We start from the raw sequence: 22,531 nt of genomic DNA, 5'->3' as shown, positions 1-22,531 counted from the left end.
CCTAGAATCAATGGAGACAGAGAAGTTGATGTTGGGGTTGGGAGAATTACAGAAACTACTACAAAAGCAAAATTCCCACGGTTCAGTGGATGTAATTAAAGCAATCCAGGAGCTCAAATGTCTGAGACATCGTTTGCATCTAAGTGCCTTTAAGCAAATTTGGATCCCTTCTGCAAACATGGACTGAGAAAGATTTCTTTCCTGCTATAGCACTGTGTTAACAGATAAGAGAACAAATGTAAAAGATGACAACTTGATCACAATAGCAATATTTCATTTGAAATTACAGACATATAAAAGTAATTTCTCTCTATGTAAGCTAGATACATGTATACGTGAAGGATAAATATGTAAAATAGGTTAATTCAGTCAATACTCCATGTACATTATTGCTTTAATTATTCTCGATCAGTAATATCCTAAATTTAGGGCAATGGGTGGGCCACTGGAAGGATGGCTCTCAATCAACATAATTACTTTGCTGTTAAAATATCACCGATTTCAGGGCAAAATAACATCGCTTTTGTAGAAAAATAACCCCACCTTTTGCATGTCCCTAGTTATAGGGCATAAAAAAAATTAGCCTTCACATGGTCTTGAACCCAGGACCTACATGTTACAGGATCATGAACTAGAGATTTAACAACCTCGGCTATCGAGGTACTTAACAGGAGTGGTTTCTCAACGGAACTTATACTACAAAATCTTAAGATGAGAATCGCACCCAGGCCTATGTGGAAGAAAGCTGTGACTTTTCTCTGCCACACCTATTTCGTTTCAGAAAATAAGATCGGCATTCTAATACTGAACATCACTCTAGCGATGTCTCATTGTCAGCCACACAAATAGGTTAAGGTAAGGTGGGGTAAGTGCGACCCCTAAATAGCATACATCAACTTTAACTAGCTTAGGAAAATTTTCTAGGATAGCTAAAAACAGGAGATTCAATGTCTAATAGGTATGTGAATCACTGAAAATGATAACTAGATTAAAAATCCTCTCTCTGTAAAGTGGTAATTTTTATAAATTTTTACTTACATTCTTGTAGAGGGATCGCACTTACCCCGTACATGGGGCAAGTGCGTCCCATGGCTGTTGTGCAATATATTTATACATTACGCGGCGCATGGGGTAAGTGCGATTTGCCCAGAAATTTAGCTGTACATTGCTTTTTAAAGTACCAAATTATGTTTAACCATTCTTGAGAAATCAACTTTTATCTTAGGTAAAGTAAGTAGATTTTTTTTCGCGTTTTTTGGTTAATTATGGCACAGTAAGGAATTGTTGTTCAAGGTGTGTTTTTAATGATAGTAACAGTATTCAACTGTTAAACATTAATTCAAAAGTGTATTTAAAATATCTAGTGTTCATAAAAGCCGAATAAATAAAAAAAATTTAAAAAATTATAAATCTTGCATATGACAACAAATCTGAATACAAACTAGATTGTAATGAACAAAGAATTTCTTCTCTAATGTAATTTACGTTATTAATATAAAAAAGCAAAATGAAGAAAAACTTATGGTCTTCAACCAATTGAACATTGAATATTTATTTGTTTATTTTAAGTTTTACCCCGAGAAAGATAGGCAAAACGTTAACTTTCCTCGACGGCCGACAGAGGGCTTCGGTTATATTTTTACAACATCTTCTCTGTGTCTGTGCCCATCTGGAAGGGTAAAGACGACGTCGCAGAATACTCCAACTACCGCCCGATCCGGCTTTTCTGCCACGCCATGAAAATATTCGAAAGAGTGATTGATGCTAGGCTCAGACACATTGTTCACATCACACCCAACCAGTGTGGATTTGTAAAGGGGAGTGGCACAACAGACGCAATACACGCAGCTAGGCTGCTCTTGGAGAGGCACCGAGAGAAGAACAAGCCAGTGCATATGACTTTCCTTGATCTGGAGAAGGCCTTCGATCGCGTGCCACACGACGTTATCTGGCATGCCCTCGGATCTCACGACGTCCCTGAAGTCTACGTGCCATTGGTGAAGCTTCTCTACACCAACGTCACCAGTGCGGTCCGTTGCCCATCAGGAATATCACCGCCTTTCCCAATCACTATTGGCGTCCACCAAGGATCGGCCCTCTCTCCGCTCCTTTTCATCCTGTGCATGGACTTACTTACGGCCTGTCTCCAAGAATCACATCCTTGGTCACTACTGTTCGCCGATGATGTCTTCCTTGCCAGCACCACCAGACCCGAATTACAGCAGCGAACTCAACTATGGAAGGTACGACTCTACAACTATGGGTTGCGATTAAACACCAAGAAGACTGAGTACATGGAGTGTGGACCTCAATCTGATGGAACGATAAGCATCGACGGCGAGGACCTTGAAAAGATCGAGAAGTTGAAATATTTGGGCTCTGTCATTAGCAACGATGGAAGCACAACCGCCAACACACAAGCTCGAATTAATGCAACATGGCTGAAATGGCGCCAAGTGACTGGCGTATTGTGCGACCGTCGAATGCCATAACGATTCAGGGCCAAAGTATACAAGACCGTTGTCCGCCCAGTGGCCCTATATGGAGCAGAATGTTGGCCAGCCACAGAAAATCAAGAACAGGCCATGCAAGTCATGGAAACGAGGATGCTGCGATGGATCCTAGGCATCTCCCGCCTGGATCACATCAGGAATGAAGACATTCGGAAAAGAATGGGAGTTTCACCGATCACAGACAAGATGCGGGAGGCTCGACTGCGGTGGTATGGGCATGTGGTGCGTAGTGATGAGAACTCCGTGGCCAAAACAGTAATGTAGCTGAGTATTGAAGGACGCCGACCACGAGGACGACCAAAGATGCGCTGGCTCGACAAAATTAAGGCGGACATGAAGACCATCAACGCCACGCCAGTAGACGCCCTGGATCGAGCCAAGTGGAGAAGACTTTGCAGAACAGCGGACCCTGCAATAGCGCGTGACAAACGCTAGGATGAAGAAGAAGAAGAGATCTTCCCTAGGTATTTCGCTGGAATCCTCATTCCGTGGACAGGTGAAACTTAATTCAGTTCCAAAAAATATCCTCAAAAAGAAAACCACGGCATCACCTTATTCATTAATCTCCAGAATTTTCCCTACATAGTGAGCAACTGACTTTTTGCTGCTGAATCTATCCAGAATCCAATCTCCACTTTGAATGTTAGTCACCGAATTTGTTAAGCTTTTCGACTCATGCTATCTTGTTTCTGGCATTAATACCATGTCGTCTACATCCTCCTCGTCAAAAGACATGATATCCAATGCCCTATCATAATCAATCAACAAACTGAAGTAAGCTATCTTTATCAGATAAACCTTCAAAATAAAAGTTGATGAGAGGACTCTAATTAAAAGACCTAGTTTTATAAACTTCGGTGTTTTGCAACATTTATTTAAGAAAGTTTAACGCAAGAACTGCAAGAAAGAAACTAAAAGTTTAACGCAAGAACTGTTAGTCAGAAACTAAAAATTAAATCCATACTTCAACCTCGTAGTCTGGGGTAAGTCCGACAGGGGGTCGCACTTACCCCAGGCAACGGGGTCGCACTTGCCCCGGAAGGTAGGAATGGATGATTACGACGGGGAAAGTGCGACCCCCCATCTAAACTAAATATAACGACCCGAGTTCCTAAATTTAAAGTAAAGCAAGGAAAACCAATCCATGAAGAAGAGAAAACAAGATATAGTTCTTACCTAACACCTCCGATACGTTGATTCAGAGGGAACTGCGGTATAGCCTCTCCTCACAACCAACTAAGACTACGAGATGAACGGACGGTTATATTTCCTAAGCATGTGGAACGAGAAATTAAGGGATAAGTATTACAAAGTCGTTGGCTCTGGTTTCATTACTATGTGTAGAATATGTTGCACGACCGCCACCTGCTTCGAGAACGGAAATACGATTTTCCTGAAGGGGGGTCGCACTTACCCCGCAGTCGCACTTACCCCACCTCACCTTACATCCTAAAACGCGAATGGAAGAACTTCTAAATGAGCTTTTTTCACACAATTACAGAAACTATTGTGTACAGTGGCGTAGTCAGGAATTTCGTTCGGGGGGGGTCCAAAACCAGGTGGGAAAAGTTTTGAAAAACAGGATAGTAAGTATTGGAATTCAACTTATTCAAATACTTTTCATAATCGAAAAAACTTCAACAGTCAAAGGAATATTTTTTAAATTAATTATTTTTCAATATTTTGATTTCTATTATGAAGGAAAATGATTGTGTTTTTATACTTCGGGGGAGCGGAGGGTGACCGAACCCTCCGGACCCCACCTCTGGATACGCCACTGAATATGTATATTATTGTTTTCCTTAAGGAAATTTTAAAGATTAGTTGTGTAGCCCGTCTATCTTTGCTTTCAAAGACTGCTTACATTCTTGTACGGAACTCAATACTCTTTAGCAGGTGAAAGTAGCTACGGAGACTCTTTCAGGATGTTTTCTTCAGTTATAAATGCTAAGTCCCAAGGAAGGGTAAACGAAGGATTTTTCTCTCCTTCCCTTACCCTTAATGGTGGGTAGAGGAAGGGTTGACGGATGGTAAGGGAAGGAGTTCCAAGGAAGGGTACACGAAGGATTTTTCTCTCCTTCCCTTACCCTTAATGGTGGGTAGGGCGTGGGTTGTGCAAGGGTAACTACCCACCATGAAGGATGCCACCCTTCCTGTACCCACCATGGTGGAGTTTATTTTTGTCAGGGTGTTAGAGCAGATGTCCAAGTAAACTTAAACCTTCCTTGTCAAATGCGAATAAAATAATTACCTTTTACGAAGAAGATCCAAATGAAAGAAATAAGGCCGGTGTAGCCTTGCATTAAAATGTAAATTTCCTGCTGCATTTTGGTCCTATTTTATTTTTTAAATAAATATTGCGGAAAACGTTGAAGAAGTGTAAAACTCATGCACGGATAAGCCGCAACATGGATAAACCGCAGCCGGATAATAGGGAGTCTTGTGGACCCTTATTTATTACTGCGCATCTTATGCCAAAAACAACCGCTTTCGCCAGTGCAGTAATTGGTCGTGAGATGGATCACAAAGGCCAAAAATAATCTATTATTTGAAATGTTCCTGTCAAATAAACATATTTTTAATAAAATTGAGGCAATGTGCAACGCGTGAACAATGCAAGATTTAATAATACAGTGCAACCTCGATATAACGACACCCCACGGTGCACGAATAAACACTCGCTATAGCGAATTGTCGCTTTACCGGAGGTGGAGCAAATAATAGCCAATATACCTGTTGCGAACAGATATACAGGAACAGGAGTGGTGCGGCACAGATAAACATCTATCCGATAAACGTAAGCGTAAATCCAGACGAAAGGCGATGTTTTTTTGCATCACAAAATTTCCTTACTCAAATAACGACTAACTATTCAAACAATTTATAAGCGCCACACTGAATAAAAATCATGCAAAGCAGTTTCGTCAATCATTACATTTATCGAACGACAGTTAACCACATAAATTTGAGACTGAGCACTCCATTAGCTTCATTTCTAACAGATCGCTAGCAATTACAGAGGTTAAGGAATCTTGATGAAATTCTTCCGGCGGTGAAACCCTCGCTATAGCGAGAGCCAACACCAAAAGGGTCTCGTAAAAATGAATTTTTTAACACGCTTATTATAGGGTCAATTGACGGTGCATCGGCTATCTCTCGTAATAGCGGGGGTGTCGCTATAGCCCGTACTCGCTTTAACGAGGTTCCACTGTAATCAGTTAGAATTCCAATGACGATAACCAATCTATCGGAAGTCAGTGGATTAATACTTAAAACAATATAAAGAAGAAAATCTGTGTTCAATGAATGTTCACACTAAACCTATGAAATACAATACATGGACAACCATGGTGGATAAAAAGAAAAAATCATGTTTTGTAATGGTACATATAAGCAAATAGATATCCCATTCCTAAGTCTGATGCCTGCAATAGATGTTAATCAGAATGTAAAAGCAGTCATGAAAACATACTGGAAGTGTGCACAGTTAATTTCCTCTGCAATTTAATGAATGTATCAACAAAATATAAACAAAATCTTCTTGCAATCTCAATAAATCAAAGAAAACTTAACAATGTTGACCCGAACATCTGACGTAAATTAAACAGCCATTTTCGTTTTGTGAGGGGTTTGTGCAGTACCACAACTCACTCTATCCAACCGCCATCTGAAGTCTTAACCGGGTGGCTAATTTTTTAACAGCCAAATGATCTAATTCTTATAAAAACAGATACATGGTGACAATATTGTCCAAAGAGCTAACTATTCAGCTAAAGTGAATAATGAAGTTAATAAACAATGATGGAACAAGGTGAGATAGAGTAGAAGGAGTGATTACCGTCAGTAAGTGCTTCCTGGAGTGCTTCTTCCTTCAGCTCTGTTGTTGTCTCCACTGACATCCCAGCCCCATCCTCGCCAACTCGGCCTTGAGAGAATAATTTCTTTGGACGGTGATTTGACGTCAAATCTTCTCCTACAAGAAAACATACCATCACTCAGCCCAGGCACAAACAAGAGAAGAAACAGTGTGTCGAGGGACAATTCATATTTAATAGATGTGTAAGCTTCAAGTGAAATGAGGAGTAATAATTCCATCAGCAATCCTTCCTTGGAAGGATCCTTCACTTCAACACTACATAGTGACCACACCACACTACATGATGCTTCTTTTTACGTTATTTATTGGTTACAGTCTCAAGCAGAAAGTTTCTCGGGCATTCAAAATGCATACGTTCCTTGAGTACAGGCAGTCATTGTCTTCGGCACTTACTATGTACCGTCCTATTTGACACCTCTTACTTGTGTACACAAAATCCAGACTTTTCACATTCAATGGTAATGAGCTTTAACAATAGGACATCTTGGCTTCCAACCTTTTCATGCACCTTTCTCATAAGTGCACTCGGAATTTTCAAGTGACCATGACCATCATACTGTGTGTTTACAGCAAGGAAATTATGAACCATTTACTTTTGTGATTTCAACTGATAAAAGGAGTGACAAAAGTAATTGAAAGAGTACAGTCTGGTCCAATTAAAATAAGAATGTGTTTCATACAATAATAACAATTCACTAAAATTAACTATCAAGGAGTGCATGCTGATTGGTGGAATTACTGCAACAGGGCAATCATCACACTCAATCCAAAATGCTGGAATATTTCATCAGCTATAGTCAGTTATTGGTGCTGCAACAGAAGAAATGGAATAGTTAATGGAGTTATTGCCCGAAAATCAACACTTCATGAGTGACATAAAGGGAATGTCCGTGGGCTAGTCAGTGGCGTGTGTCAAATGCGCAACTACTCTTTAAGTGCTCCACAAAAGAGGAAAATTTTATGCTTTGACTGGGATACAAACTCAGATCTCTCAAATTAACGCCAGGCATTGAACTATGCCTTGAGCCACTACAAAGGCATCTTCTCCGTCTGTGCAGTTTGGTTGTCTTTAGAAGAAAAGGAGGTTTATACTGCTACTGTTTACAGTATAGTTTAACCCTCATATGGATTTGCTGCGCCTTAGCGGCGCTTGTGGTTTTTTAAGTGGTGTAAAATTTTTCCATTCCAATGAATCATTTTGAAATTTTCAGTAGTCTATTTTTTCTTCTTTCTTCGTCTACATTTAAAATTTTGTTAGCATAGTGTCGATAGGTTACATTTCATTGGCCTCTAATGGAAAAAGTTACGTCGTTGGATTTTCGGCGCCGCTGCGGCGCTCAGTATTTCCTCGTCGCTACGTCGTTGACTGCACTCTCAATGTTAATGTCAAAGCATTTATGGCTCGTATGAAATGCTATAATATATTTATAATCATATTATTTATATTTCTAAACATTATAAACAAAATGAAATTGTTAAACAAAAGGAAAATACTACCATACCAATTTTGCTTTCTATTTTAGCTAAGAATCAAAATATTTACCTCGTTATGATGCTCATTGACAAAACTTCATCTTTTTACAACAATTATTCATAAAAACTCATGGCTAGTCAAAGTTGTTTTTTCATGGGCTTAGTTTTGCTTGGGCCGAGAATTTCCTCATCGCTACGTCAGGGTCTGCACTCTCAACGCTAATGTCAAAGCAATTATGTTTCATGTGAAATGATATAATCTATTTATAATACTATTATTCAATTTTTAAAACTTATAATCCAAGTAAAATTGTTTAACAAAAGGAAAATATTACAATACCAATTGTGCTCTCACTTTTAGCTTAGAATCATTATGTTTGCATCGTTATAATGTTCATTGAAAAAACATCATCTTTTCGCAAGAATTATTCATAGAAACTCATGGCTAGCCAAGCTTTACTTGTTTTTTCCGTGGCTTCCGACTTAGTTTTGCTTGGGCACCTTCTCCGATCCGCGTCCACGTACCTACCGTGGGGATAGCCACCTTTGGATAATCCTAGGGTGACTCTGTTTAGAATTACTCCAAGCAGCAATTCTAAGAAAAATTTTGCACAATGCATTATCCGAATTCGTAGAATAATGCTTCCTCACCGTTGTGTGAATATTTCTCGCTGAATGAGTAACTGTAACTTGCCAGGAGATTCAGAAGTTTCACCGACTACCGTGAAGAACACATCGCACAGTTATTGTTATATGTCTTGTACCTTTCATTCGAAAAAAATCCCTTTGCGGCCACGATAGTCTATACAAAATTGCTGGCGTTTACATAACTACTGATGACGTGACAGTTTACCATTAGGGTGAAATCAAGATAACTACCCAACTAATTGTGTGATAGAAAATAATTTCTTTTTCCTGACGATGAGTTTAGACTTTACATGGTAAAATCGTTTCATTATGAATAGGTGAGAAGACAATTTACCATGAGGTGAACATTTGTGAGCATATTTCTCGTTTCTTTGTGTTCTGAAATGCACAGATGTTTTATGCATTTGGGGTGTTACTAACGTAAAGGAGTGAGTGAGGAGGGGAAATAAGAAGGAATGCCAGGAGGTTGTTTTGAGGTGAAGGGGTGGTAGTGTGTGGACTGCCAAGGATCGGGGAATACCCAGATCGTTAGGACAGGTAGGAGTAGAAAATCCTTATCGCGAAAAAGGTTGGGAGTGCAAGGAGGCAAGTAGATATAAAAGCCTGCTTTTTCTTCATCCTTCCAACGCAGCATGAGGGACAGGGAACAAAAGCATTGTCAAAACGCTCCGCGGTGGCCCTCCCTTCATTCCAAGAAGGTCCAGCTCGGGTGGGTCATTAGGGTGGAGAGAAGTTCAATCAAGTTTTGTGGGAGGAGGGAAGAAGGTGGTGAATGACGAATAAGGGAGCTTAGTGGGAAGGTATGGACAGTCTCAATGTTTGGGTCAGTGAAACGCTAAGAAAGGAAACGGAAAGAAAATGTAAGGGAAGTCTTTCCAAAGTGAGGGTATTTTTGTCACCCCAGAGCATTCTTTCATCAGTTTCTCACGCAGAGCTGGACGAAAGAAAAAAAGGCAGCTGCCTCTTCTCCCCTACCACTAATAACACATACTTCTAAGAATTTATTTTTTTTGTATTTCCCACCAATCTAGGAGTAAAACCTAATATGATGCACTCCGACGCAAAACATTTACCCGTCCATATCTAAGGAAACCTTTCCCTTGGGCTACACGTCCCAGTGGGGGAATAGGGCTCCGTGGTAGGAAAAGAGTACCGACTCTTCTAGCTCCAACTCCAAAGAAGCGTTAGGTTCTTTGACACGTCGCTTATCATCCCATATTATTTATATTTCAAAACCCGTAAGACTTGATTCTTTTAATTGCAGGACATAAGCTCCCAGAATATTCCTAAGTTTTGTCTTGATCGCCAGAATCTTGTAAAAATCACGAAAGTTACACTCGTCTCTTCTCACTTAACCTACAGCTGTTCCATTATTAACGTTTAATACCTTATCCTTCTACGTACACAGCAAAGATATAACATATGGGTGGACGCAGTGAAGAAAAATTATGTCATATGGGCATAAACGAATATTATTCGGTCATCATTTTTAGTATTAAGATACATAAAATTTTAAACAATGTAAACATTAAAAAGCGGAGTTTCTAGAGCTATACATGTCAGAAAAATATTTCAAACAACAATTACACACGAAATTAAAACTTTCACTCGAAAATAACGAACAAAGGGAACTGAAATAAAGAGCATTACGGCAAGAAATGGAAAAGAATGCAGCGTTCAAGATTTTTTGTTATAACTTCAACAATAAGGGTTTAAATCTAGCAAAACACGGTAAGAAATAAAGATAATAGATGTATTAACCATTATCAATCAGAAAATATGTAAATTCATACTAACTTTGAAAGATAATAGCAAAAAATGACGCGGCGCCGCTGCGGCGCAGTAAATACAACGACGTAACTAATTTTGTAAATCCATATGAGGGTTAAAGGCAGTATTTTTACACATATGCATAAAATAGACACTTGTGCATTATTGAGTTCTGGTTTAAGCCTTTGCACAGACAGCACAATACACTTAACCCTTTAGCTGCGGGTGCATCAAAATTTTGCTGTCACTGTGTATGGGACACGAGTGGGGAAGATATTTTTCCGTCGACCCCGGGCGTGTGTCTACAGTGATTTTGAATTGTGGATCAAGAATTGTGGCAAAAGTGAAAAATTGTTCTTTTTCCAGAAATTCATACCAACTTTAAATGGAAAACAGCAAATCATTGACAAAACCTTGAAGATGACTATGTGAAAACTTCTTAGTTTCTAGGAAATTAATAATGCTATTCACAAGGGGGATAACTTAAGAAACAGTAACTGCACTTCCACAAGCAAGAAAAGTTGCTCCTTCAAAAACATCCAGAACATCAATCAATTGCTTGATAGTATCCTACTGTGGTTGAGTTATGTCTACATTAAAACTCATGTTAGAGGCAGCCAATGTTATGGCTTGCTTCTGTTCCAGAATACATCTCATCATTTGCAAAAGGGAGTTCCATCTTGTGGGCTCATCTGGGATGAAAGTAGAAAACCTGAAGTAAATGATTTTCCCTGTGGAAGTTTTGCATGGTAAGCGACATTTGCAGGAGCAATGACTAATATGCCTAAAGACTTCTCTTCAATTTTCTTTCCCACTGATTTAGAATTGACTGTTACACACATGCATTGGGATAATTTGGATGAAGTTAGTTATCAATGCAAATCACAGAGAAATGTATGTCCTTACAAGGGAGTAATTGGATTACCATTTATGCACAATGTGGGCACACATGGGAATTTTATAATACATAGTCACATAAATAGGGAATATATGCACTTTGACTACACTATATGCTAGTTAGACTATATGCATTTTCCTTCCTTGGAATATAACCATCAAAATTACATGTAATTCAGCAAATCGACATCCACAGAATTTGGCTTTTACACATTTTCGAGGAAGTATTTAGTACAAAAGCCAAGAACCATTTGCATGAAGCACACATACAGGCATCCCCCGAGTTACGTATGTCTCGACTTACGTAAATCCGTACTTACGTAAGTGATAACCATATTTCAAATTATTACGTTATTACTCGAATGCGAGCGCGAAGAAGTAGATATTCGCTCGTACAACCTATGGTAGAAAATATATCGAATAGTTATCAATTATTTTACTTGCTAAAAATTACTAAGTGACCCATATTTGTCATTCCTCGAAGGAATTTTCATTAATTTCTGTAGAAAAATCGCTTATAAATCCCAAGTCAGCAAACAATGTGAAAATTTGCAGTTCCAGCAATGGATGTGGTTGCGCTCATTCCTGTACGATACAACTTTTCATACAGCATGCACACCCGAGCTTCGACTTTCAACTATTTAAAAATTGTATCCTAACTTTGGACATTTCCATCTGTGGAATTAAAAGAAAATGAAGTTCAAGCAGAAATCTTTACTGTGGAAAAGAATTGTTTAGTACCCACGTGACGGCATATAAATTTATATATAAATAATATATATATAAAAATATATATATAAATTTTGAGTGTTGGCAATGAACGCCACGAAAAAGTTGACACACGATATTAATTGCACAATTATTTACATGTTTCTGGCAGAAGATTTTATTTAGCTGAATTTTCTCGTTCTCTCATATTGTTTGCAACTATAAATGAATATTGCGTCATTGAAAGCTTTTCCCCACCAACTTTGTTGTACGTTAATGACGGAGTTGGCTGAATAAAAGCTCACTTTTAAATAGCTTCGTGCTTTGGAAATACTCCTCGATGTTTCCAGCGAATTAAATATTCAAATGATGATATTTTCACATTATTTTATTGAGATATGAGAGAATGAAAGTATGTTTCCATGCGTGAAAGATTGAGTGTATGTGTGTGTGAATGTATCTAAGAATATAGTAATTTACTGGTATTTTTTTGTGTGTTATTTGCTCGTAATCCTAGACACTCCTCCTACGTGTATTAACTGTGACAGTGAAACCACCAGATTCATCGATCAACGTAATATATAAAAGGTAGAAGATATAATGATTATAGGTAGGTAGACAATGCATTCTTTGGGCCCTTAGATCGCAGTATAGCATAATGAATCAATTTAAGTTTCAGTTTAGTAATGTAGCGCTGAGATACCGTACTTTCCCGAATCCTACGCATTTTGATTGGCAATGCTCGAGATGCAACTCTCAGACTATATTAATGTTTATCGATTTTGTATCTAATAACTTAAGAAAACTCGGTAGAGTTCATGAATATAGCAGTGAATTGAATGAAACTTCACCGAGAATTTACCGCGCATTTCTCCGCTGAGAATTTCACCGCGCCGATGGAAATCTCTGAGGCATTAACGCAAAGGTTTGACTTACGTAAATTTCGACTTACGCAGAGTCTGCCGGAACGCATCTCTTACGTAACTCGGGGGATGACTGTATAGTGAAAATATTCCATCACATAATATTAAAAGCGTTAAAAAAGAATCACCGGTAAACACAACACATACTTTACTGAACAAGTTAAAGTTGTAACTGATAACTTCAGGCTTGACACTCTGAATTTTATTTATTATTTTATTTCCAAGTTAAAGTTGAGCAAAAACCCAGCATGCATCTAATGAGATTTAGGTATCCAGAGGAAAAGCAACAGAGAGTGGCCTCGGAAGAGAGTGGATCTCAAATGCAACACATGGTGCCTAAATTTCCCTCATGTTAGCTGACTTCAACCACCATCCCAATACAGTGGAACTTGGTTAGTACGTTCCTCCTTAGTACGTTTTCCTCCTTAGTACGGCGATTTCCCTCGGTCCCGGTACCATCCGAACAAAATACAGGTAAAAGAATTTGGTTAGTACGTTTGAAAAAATTGCGCTTTCCTGGTTAGTACGCTCAATTGCTTGCCGTGACGCAACCCGCAATTCGTTCTCTAGTGTCTTCTTAAGGGTCGCAAACGTCTGAATTCATGATTTAATTTATTAGTATTAGCCATTAACATTCTTCCATTCATTCCACATCTCTTTCTTCTACCGTAATTTATCCAAATGCATTTCTGAATTCTTGTGACGTGATGAAAAATAAAATGCGGCCATTTTTCGGGAATGTCTGACTATGAAAAACTACAGCCAATAAGAAGCCCCAATTTTCCCCACCCCGAGCTCCTCACCTTCTGTTGCCTTTGGAGCGCTTGGGAGTGCCCACTGCTGCGCACAAAGTTCGTGAGTGGGCAATTGTTGCTATTGCACGAGTTATCATGATGAAGAAATGAGTCTTAACGGTATTAGACAATTCCCTCATTATCTAAAGCAGTACTGCTCCATAAACTCGACGTCGTGCGTATTTACTTGACTACTGTTGCGGGAGCAGACGATCCTCTGGATCTCCACGCGAAGCTTAGCTTAAAAATACTTGATCTCGGAACGAAAGCAGAAGACATTAGACAAATTTTGAAAGTAAATTTCAACTGTTTAATATAAAATTTTCTTGTAATTACGTCGTAATCTAATAATCTTGCGTGTCTTCAGTCGATATATCGATCGATTTTACAATCGAAATGGTATCATTCCAGAAGCGAATGTCTATGGCTGTTGCCGTAATTTGAAAGTCAATATAATTTTGCCCAATTTTTATGATGTTTAAAAAACCAGTTGACTTACTCCGGGTTGTTGTTATATTCTCCGAGTACGCTGTGAGAAAGAAAAATGACTTGTCTGAGCTTCACTCGTCCTCGTTCTGTAAATATATATAGGATAAATCACGGGAGATAGACGCCGTAATCATGAAATCGTCTCCGGATGTCCATGAAAAATTGCGATTTTTATTCATATGGTATTGTTTTTCATGGTAGCGCTCATTTTCTTGATTTTAAATGTGAAAAGAGTTCAGGAAGGCGATCCTATGAGAACTACCGATAGTAATTGTAATTATGACGACTTTTTCACTGATTGCAATAACCCCGACTGCTATTATTTACTTTCCTCGTTAGTACGTTTTCCTGGTTAGTACGTTCATTTTTCGTGGTCCCTTCAGAAACGTACTAACCAAGTTCCACTGTATTATACATAGAATCAATAACCATTTAATGCAATGAAATATGCATTTTATGAGATTAACTCAACTTAAGGTTGTCTCAACAATAAGCACAATAAATAAGAAATTTTTAAATGCATATGGCAATTAATGTAGAAAAAAAATAAAAAGATGTAAAAATCTGTGTTTCTACAAGCAAGGAATAATTCTATCAGAAAAACAATGTACATTAAAAGTAGATTTGGGTCGAATAGCTGTTTTCTCGAATTCGAACATATCATATTATATCATAACTTGAATATTCGAATATCTCAAACTTCAAATACCTCGAACACTAGAATTGAACATAGCGTAGTGAATGCTATCCTTCTATTCCACTTGATGATTGCATAAATTAGAGATGGGTTGATAGCAGATTTCTTGAACTCTAATATCAATTTTGAATATTCAATCGTTTCTCTAATATTCGAATATCTCAAATTTCGAATGCCTTCAATACTAGAACTGCGCAAAGCATGTGAAACGTGTGCTTTTTCTTCTATTTCACTTGATGAATGCATAAATAAAAAGGTGTATACATGTTAAAAATCAACTTGTTTATTTTGAATAAATTCCCCACACTGATTGTTGTGGCTTTACATCAGCTATTTTCGGTTGCACTTTTCCTTAGGTATCTGTTTTTGAAGGGTAACTTAGTTCAGACAGACATCTCTAAAGCCAATTAATTTTTTATCATCTCAACTTTATTTGAATCTTGAAATACAGTGATTTAATTGTGGATCAAGAATTGTGGCAAAAGTGAAAAATTGTTCTTTTTCCAGAAATTCATACCAACTTTAAATGGAAAACAGCAAATCATTGGCAAAACCTTGAAGATGACTATGTGAAAACTTCTTAGTTTCTAGGAAATTAATAATGCTATTCACAAGGGGGATAACTTAAGAAACAGTAACTGCACTTCCACAAGCAAGAAAAGTTGCTCCTTCAAAAACATCCAGAACATCAATCAATTGCTTGATAGCATCCTACTGTGGTTGAGTTATATCTACATTAAAACTCATGTTAGAGGCAGCCAATGTTATGGCTTGCTTCTGTTCCAGAATACACCTCATCATTTGCAAAAGGGAGTTCCATCTTGTGGGCTCATCCTGGATGAGCTTAGAATGATAAGTGGTGAAAATAATTTTTTGAATGTTGGTGTATTGATAGTATGCATTCAGCTAGGGGCCCCCATATGTGGGCATTAAGATCACTGACGAGTCCCACTATTTTTTTTAACTATTGTTATAACGAAATTTTTTTCAACTTTGACGCATCACTGCGGAGACGTTGTTTGGCCAAGAAAAACAAAACTGACGTCAGGGGAAGCCCATATCAGTGTAGTCTTCAAATCCGTGATGATCTTTCTGATGAGTGGAATGGTTTGGGAGCATTAGCTGAATGCGTGACAGAAGGTACCCCAAAAGTCGATTTCTTTTACCCTCCTTTTTCATTTTATTGATGGGTTTAAAGGGGGAAATCAGGGTTTTTTACAGTTTTCTCCTGATCATTTTCCTTTCCCCACGTTGAAAGATATCTATTCACCATGTTCTCTTATCCACGAATTTGATGTAGTTCGTCAACTTGCCTTACACAGCACTGCATGCAATAAACGACAATAGTCCTCTACGTGGTTTCCTAGTTAACTACAAACGACGTGCGTGCGATAGTGTATGGCACGAAATTCAAGTATACGAGGTATTCGAGATCGTACTTTGAGCATAATTATTCAAGATCTTGCATATCAAATACTTTCTAGTATTCAATTATTCGACTACTCGCAGATACTATTTGTACATATTTAATTAAAAGTGTAAGGCCTCGGGTACGATACGAGCGGTGGGCGGCGAGCGGCAAGCGGCAACCTGAGCGGCACGTGAGCGGCAGCGGTGGCTACAATACGAGTGGCAATTTTCTAACCGCTCAGGTTTCTCACCTTTTCTAACTTCAGTCTCCCTTTGTTTGGCCGTATTCTCACTACTTTGATGTTTCTCCGAACACATTTTCAACTACACTGAAGGATGAATCTACTGAGCGGCGAGCGGCAGTGGAAAAGAAATCGGTCTGGACTTGGAACCATGAGCGGCACTGGGCGGCGCCGCTCACTGCCGCTCGCCGCTCAAACTTATCGCACCCACCCTCAATGGATTTACACGCAACTAAATGAGGACCGATATCAGAGCGGCGCCGCTCACGCCGCTCGTATCGTACCCTAAGGGGCCCAAGTGTTCACAATGAGTCATATAAAAAAGTTACATGAATGCCTAGAACATTTAGCACCACGCATTACATGTTACGATCAATGTAACAACAGCTCAATAACATTTGCAACTTGGAAAGTAGAAAAATCAGAAAAACATGCCCAAGGAGCATTTCATAAACTTGTAAAACTTGATTCAGATTAACTGTGATGGGGAAAAATTAGAGATGGGTCGAACAGCAGATTTCTTGAACTCTATTATAGAATTTGAATATTAAATCATTGCTCAAATATTCGAATACCTCGAATACTAGAATTGCACAAAGCATATTATACGTACGTTTCTTCTTCTATTTCATGTGATGAATGTATAAATAAAAAGGTTTACAGTGGAACCTCAGTCTATCGTTTTTCAATGGGATGGACGAAAAAAAACGATGAATGCAGGAATGTTTGACTAAGTTGCCCATGCACCAGGAAACCCAGGATTTTTGCGAGTAACTGTGATTTCCTTTAAAGGATTCAAACAGAAATTTAGCTGATAAATGGAATATTTTATTTCATGGTAACAATTTGGGCATATACTTGATTCAACTAACATCTCTTTCAAGTATCCTAAGGGGACACAACACCTCGCAAAAATGATTGCATGCCACCTCAGCATTTACACTGCTACTGATGGATATCTGTCTGATGTATACATTCTTATCTACCAAGCGCCATTTCAGCGGCACGCCCATCTGATATTCGGCTTCATCCAACTTCTTATTTTCATCAGGTAGCTCGCTTTACCCCCACTCCTACTGTCAAGTGCTAGCGGACAATCTGAGGCGTTTTGCAAATTACACGCAGTTCTCCTACGGATTTTCTTCTTCTTCAATTATTTTCAGTCCATCTTTGGAAGTTCTCAAGAGATAAGCAGATGAATTTGAATTGCTAGCAGTGAGAAACCAAATATCCTGAGAAAATATCCCTTCGTCTGTGACTGTGACAATAGAGATTTATAGCATATGACTAAATAATTGTAACTTGATAACTAATAAATTGTAACTTGATATATGTTTTCAGAAAAAAATACCGCATCAGCATCAACTTCCGAGAAGCTCAGCTGCGAGGATATCGAGTTTTGCCAGAATTCTAAGTCTCCGTCGTATTTTGACATTTATTTCTTTGCATAAAATGCTTAAATAAAGTCAGAAATACGTCGTGTTTGGTCTTATTCTTTTTTAATTTACGCGCACATTACTAATATTTCAATCCAATAAAGGTGTAATATCAATTGCCGGAAGTCATTGTTAGACATCTTTTGGGCTAATAGATGACTCATGCAGCAGTTGACCTCCAGAAATGGGGAACTTCGTTACAGGTAGGCAGAAAAAGGTCAGTGGGGGAGAAAGAGGGAAGGGTGAAACACAATTTTATTACTCTCCTGTAACTTGATATTTTATTTTGATGCTTTTCATTTATGGTCTTCGTAATACGAACCCTGTGCGAGCTGGGGCCTTTTGTTTGATTTCAGAGAATAGTAAAGTGTCAGAGGAGGGGCCGAGGGCTGATGGATGGAGGGGGTAGGTGATATTGGGAGTTGTGCTACGTAGTTACTATCCCACGGCAATGAGGTTCTCCTGGTGGGGGAAACCGGGGATTTTCGGATTTTTTCACCCAATCATTTTCGGTTCCCACGTCGAACTCTTTCACCGCTCTAATCCACAAATGTGATGTAGTTCGTCAACTTGCCTAAAACAGCACTGTATGCACTAAACGAATAGAGTTCTCTACATTTTTCCGAGTCAACTACCAATGACGTGCGTGCGACAGTGTGCGGCGCGAAATTCTAAGTACTCGAGGTTATACCTTTAGCATAATTATTCGAGATCTCGAATATCGAATACTTTCCAGTATTCGAGGTATTTGAGTATTCGCGACTACTAATCGCACATTCACAGAAAAAATTCCTTTCAACCAGGAAGCAAACCACAGACCTTTGGCTTTCCACTGGGGCATTGTTCAGACCACTACACTAACTATATGGATTCCTCAGTTCCCATATGGAAGTTTCACCGAGGCACATGGTGCTAGGCCATTGAGGCCCATAAAGCAAAGGAATATGGACTTCCAGGAGACCACTACAAGTAATGACTAGCAATAAAGCCATCCATGCAAGCTCAAGTTAGAATATCTCAAGCTTAGTGCGTGACCGGCCACAAAATACACAATTGCCTAGGGAAAAGATTCTTGTGAATAAGAAATTGAACCACGGAATTCGGCTTTCTGAACCACAGCTCAGACTACTAGAATACGTAGTCACACGCTGCTGATTGACTGGAATACCCTGAAAGGTTTTTGTAGGTATACATAACTACATTGCCACTAAAACTCATAACCACTACATAGAGAGCTAATGTTTGCTCATATAGCACTTTAAATGACTGCCACAAAATGTTAGCACGCATTTGTGATTTTTAAACAATTGGGTAATTATATTAAACTTTCCATTCAATTAAAAATGTTTTGCTCGCCATTTACAAAAAATGAAAAGAAATTGCTACATGAAGATGCATACACTGGACAAATAAATGAAAGAGAATGATTCTATCAGTTGGATTCAAATGATCCCACTAGGATTGATTCTCTTTGCCCTAAACTAAAAGCCAAAGAACTCGGTTGCTAATCGATACTTTAAGACCATCTCTCTGAAATCTCATCGAATAGGCAACAACCAGTTTTCATCCATTTGTAGAGAACATGGAGAATTAATATCAGCAGGCAGCAAAAATAATTTGGTGATGTGTGGCCACCAATTACTGTACAAGCCACTACAAATGCATTCAACCATCACCATCCTCTTGAATGCCACCAACAACCATTGAAGTGCTTTCGGGAACCTTCCCATTATTGTCAGGTGACTGACAAAAGTTTAGCAAGAGTTCCAGCTTTCTTCTTCCAGTCATGATGCTCACTGATACAGTTCACATCAACAGACTATTCAAAGACGGGAGACCATCATCTCTACTGATGCTCCAATGCCTCTGGCATCGTTCTCAAATGAAGCAGTGCCATGCACTCAGGTAAGGTGCCAACTGCATCAACTTGCCCTAAATCACGGCACAGCCTTCTGAGGTTGATTCGAGAGGCATTGGAGAAGGCCTGTACACTGCAACGCATCAATAGAGAGGATGACTGCGTTTTGGCAGCTAATCAGGAGCAAGTCTTTGTGAAGACCACTTCAAGTGCAAAAGGCACTAACTTTATCAACAAGTAAATCAAACTACTCGAATGAAAATCAAGTACCCAATGAGGGATGAGATTAACGCTTTAGCAAAAAATAAGCGTACTTTGCGAAGAGAGCCTTGCTAGTGCCATGGAAGCATGAGAATGATGAGCAAGGCGTGTTTCAGGCAGCAGAAATGCAAACTAGAAAAACTGATTAATGGATGGGAGGCTTGATTTAGAGTGCTTGCAGGGGCACCTGAGAGGGTCCTTGACGATGCAGCCATAGTCGTACTCCACGCACACTTAATTTCAGAAGAGGTCTTGTGGCTCGAGGGCTCGCTTAGGGCAAATACGTCCACTGAGACCACCGAGCCTGAAACAGCCACAGACACACGTGACAACTCCCTCCCTCACACTCAGCCAAGTGTTGCAGATTCAGAGCTCAGCTAAGACCACTAGAAATCCTGAAGGTGGAATTGCTTGCAGGGTGCACACCAACAACCAAGCAAGTTAAGGACACCAGGGATGGCAATCAAAACAATGCCAAATTCAAGGTTAGTGATCACTAAATTCTTTGTTCCCAGAAGGAAAATGTAGATACAAAACAAATAGAAGTAAACCCAATGAGCTGAGATAAACAAAACTACTGTATTTCTACAAATATAGTCCCCCCCCCCTAATTTTGAGGCTTCAGTTTCGGGAAAAGTTAAAAAAAAAAAAATGCATTTGAATATAGTCCCCCCCCTTGGGCATTTTTGGAAAAAAAGGGGGGACTATATTCAGACACATATGGTATAATTGGTTTCCTTTTTTCACTACTGTGACCATATTCTTCAAGCGGTCTATTTTCAACCTAAATCCATTAACTATTGTAGAAAGTGTGCTGGTGATTGATTTTGGTTTTCTGTTTCGATGATTGTCATGCAGGGCCAAAAAATATCTTTCCCATCTACTGTTCTTATTGCATTCTCTTTTCAGAGGAATATGTATTAGCTTTGTTCCACTAAGTACTTTTTTGCCCTGAGTACAAACACTTAACTCCCAAGTGAATATAATTTCATGGCACAATGAAAATGAGAGGAGACGTCACACTACCACTTCTAGGTCAAAATGAAACATTTTCATGCGGTAGCCCTAACTGTGAGATCAACATTATGAAACAAAACTCCATTGCAGTGCAGCACTTAACCTGAAAATGGATTGTACTAGTGCATCTAAACGCTGAGGAAATCTAAAAGAAATTAGTACATATTAGCTATTTTCCATGGGTTAATGCTAATTGACCTCAAGAGGATAATGAGATATTTTCCTCTGACCTCCCTAAAGATTACACAGCTTTCAGAATGAAAGGATACGATTAGAAGACGACATCTAAAATAAAGTCAATTGGAATGAAGAACATATGATTACATGTTCCTCGTATTCTGCATAACCCTAGAGAAGATACATAATTCTGGTGTTGGCTAATTTGAAATGGACTGCAGACCCTAACAGTCGTGAACTACTTACTTCAGAGATTAATTAAATAATAAGGACAATTAATAAGGAGTATGGTGGTTACAAGGTACCATCATCACTGGTCAATCCTAAAATTGATTTGACGCATCTCTCCACTCAATTCTCAATTCTCAATATAAGCTTATATTTCCACACCTATGTATTTTTTCTCTTTCACATCCTTCTTTACCTGTTCCATACATTTCATTTGAGTCACAAGGTACATGGGATTTTTTTTCATTTTTTCTGATAGGAGACCCCCCTAAAAGAGGATTTGGCGGAGGCATGGTATTTGGAATTCCCTCCACATGATTTTTTTTTTGATCCCTCGCGTCCACCAAAATTGTCAGCCCTGCAGCTCTTGTGCAGCCCTGCAGCTTTTAAATGGAAAATAATTTTGGAAAGCAGTAATAATTCAGTTTTGATGTTTTTGTTCCCAGTGCTTATGTTACCCTAAAGGGCCAATGCCCCACATTCAAAACAGCCTATCATGAAAGAAGCCACCCACAGCCAAATCCACCAGATACATACATACATACAGAGATGGGCAAAATACATGTCAAATGTATTTAAGATACAAATTACAAATTACTTTTAAAATCTGTATTTCAAATACAAAATACAAATAACTTCTAAAAATTGTATTTTCAATGCCAAATACAAATGTAATTTCAAAATACTCTATTAAAATACAAAATATGCACATGCCTTCACCGAAGTTCTTACCTAGTAAAAAATTAAAATCAATTCAAACATGAACTACTTTTAGAATGAGAGGATCAAACATTCTTACAACGTATTTATAGGAAACTGGCAATTAGACCATTATTCATGGCAAAATGTCTTAAATAAAATGGAGAAAAATGTTTTCGGGACCTTTTGGAACAGCATCAGACTTTACAAGTCCCCTCCAAAAATTACTCAATACACCAGTGGCGAGGGGGGGGGGGGGGCTTTGGGGGATAAACCCCCCCCTCCCCCAGAGCTCTGAGAATTTTTTAAGTTTAATGCAGTTTACTTAATTGGATTGATATAACTAATAGAATAGTGTAAGGATTAATAAAATATCCCTCAGAAAGAAGTAAAACTCACCATTTTGAACTATTA

General features: G+C 38.7%; 1 protein-coding gene across 1 annotated transcript in view; it reads right to left on the bottom strand.

Moving 5' to 3' along the window:
* Positions 1 to 22,531, bottom strand: part of LOC124161476 — a 174,027-nt gene that overhangs the window by 102,421 nt on the left and 49,075 nt on the right. The window contains exon 10 of the mRNA XM_046537798.1: positions 6,352 to 6,486. Coding sequence (XP_046393754.1) covers positions 6,352 to 6,486 — 135 coding nt within the window. The remainder of the gene's footprint in view (positions 1 to 6,351; positions 6,487 to 22,531) is intronic.

The sequence above is a fragment of the Ischnura elegans genome, chromosome 6 (assembly GCF_921293095.1).
Source record: "Ischnura elegans chromosome 6, ioIscEleg1.1, whole genome shotgun sequence".
Lineage (NCBI taxonomy): Eukaryota > Metazoa > Arthropoda > Insecta > Odonata > Coenagrionidae > Ischnura > Ischnura elegans.
This window is presented reverse-complemented; position numbering and strand designations above follow the sequence as displayed.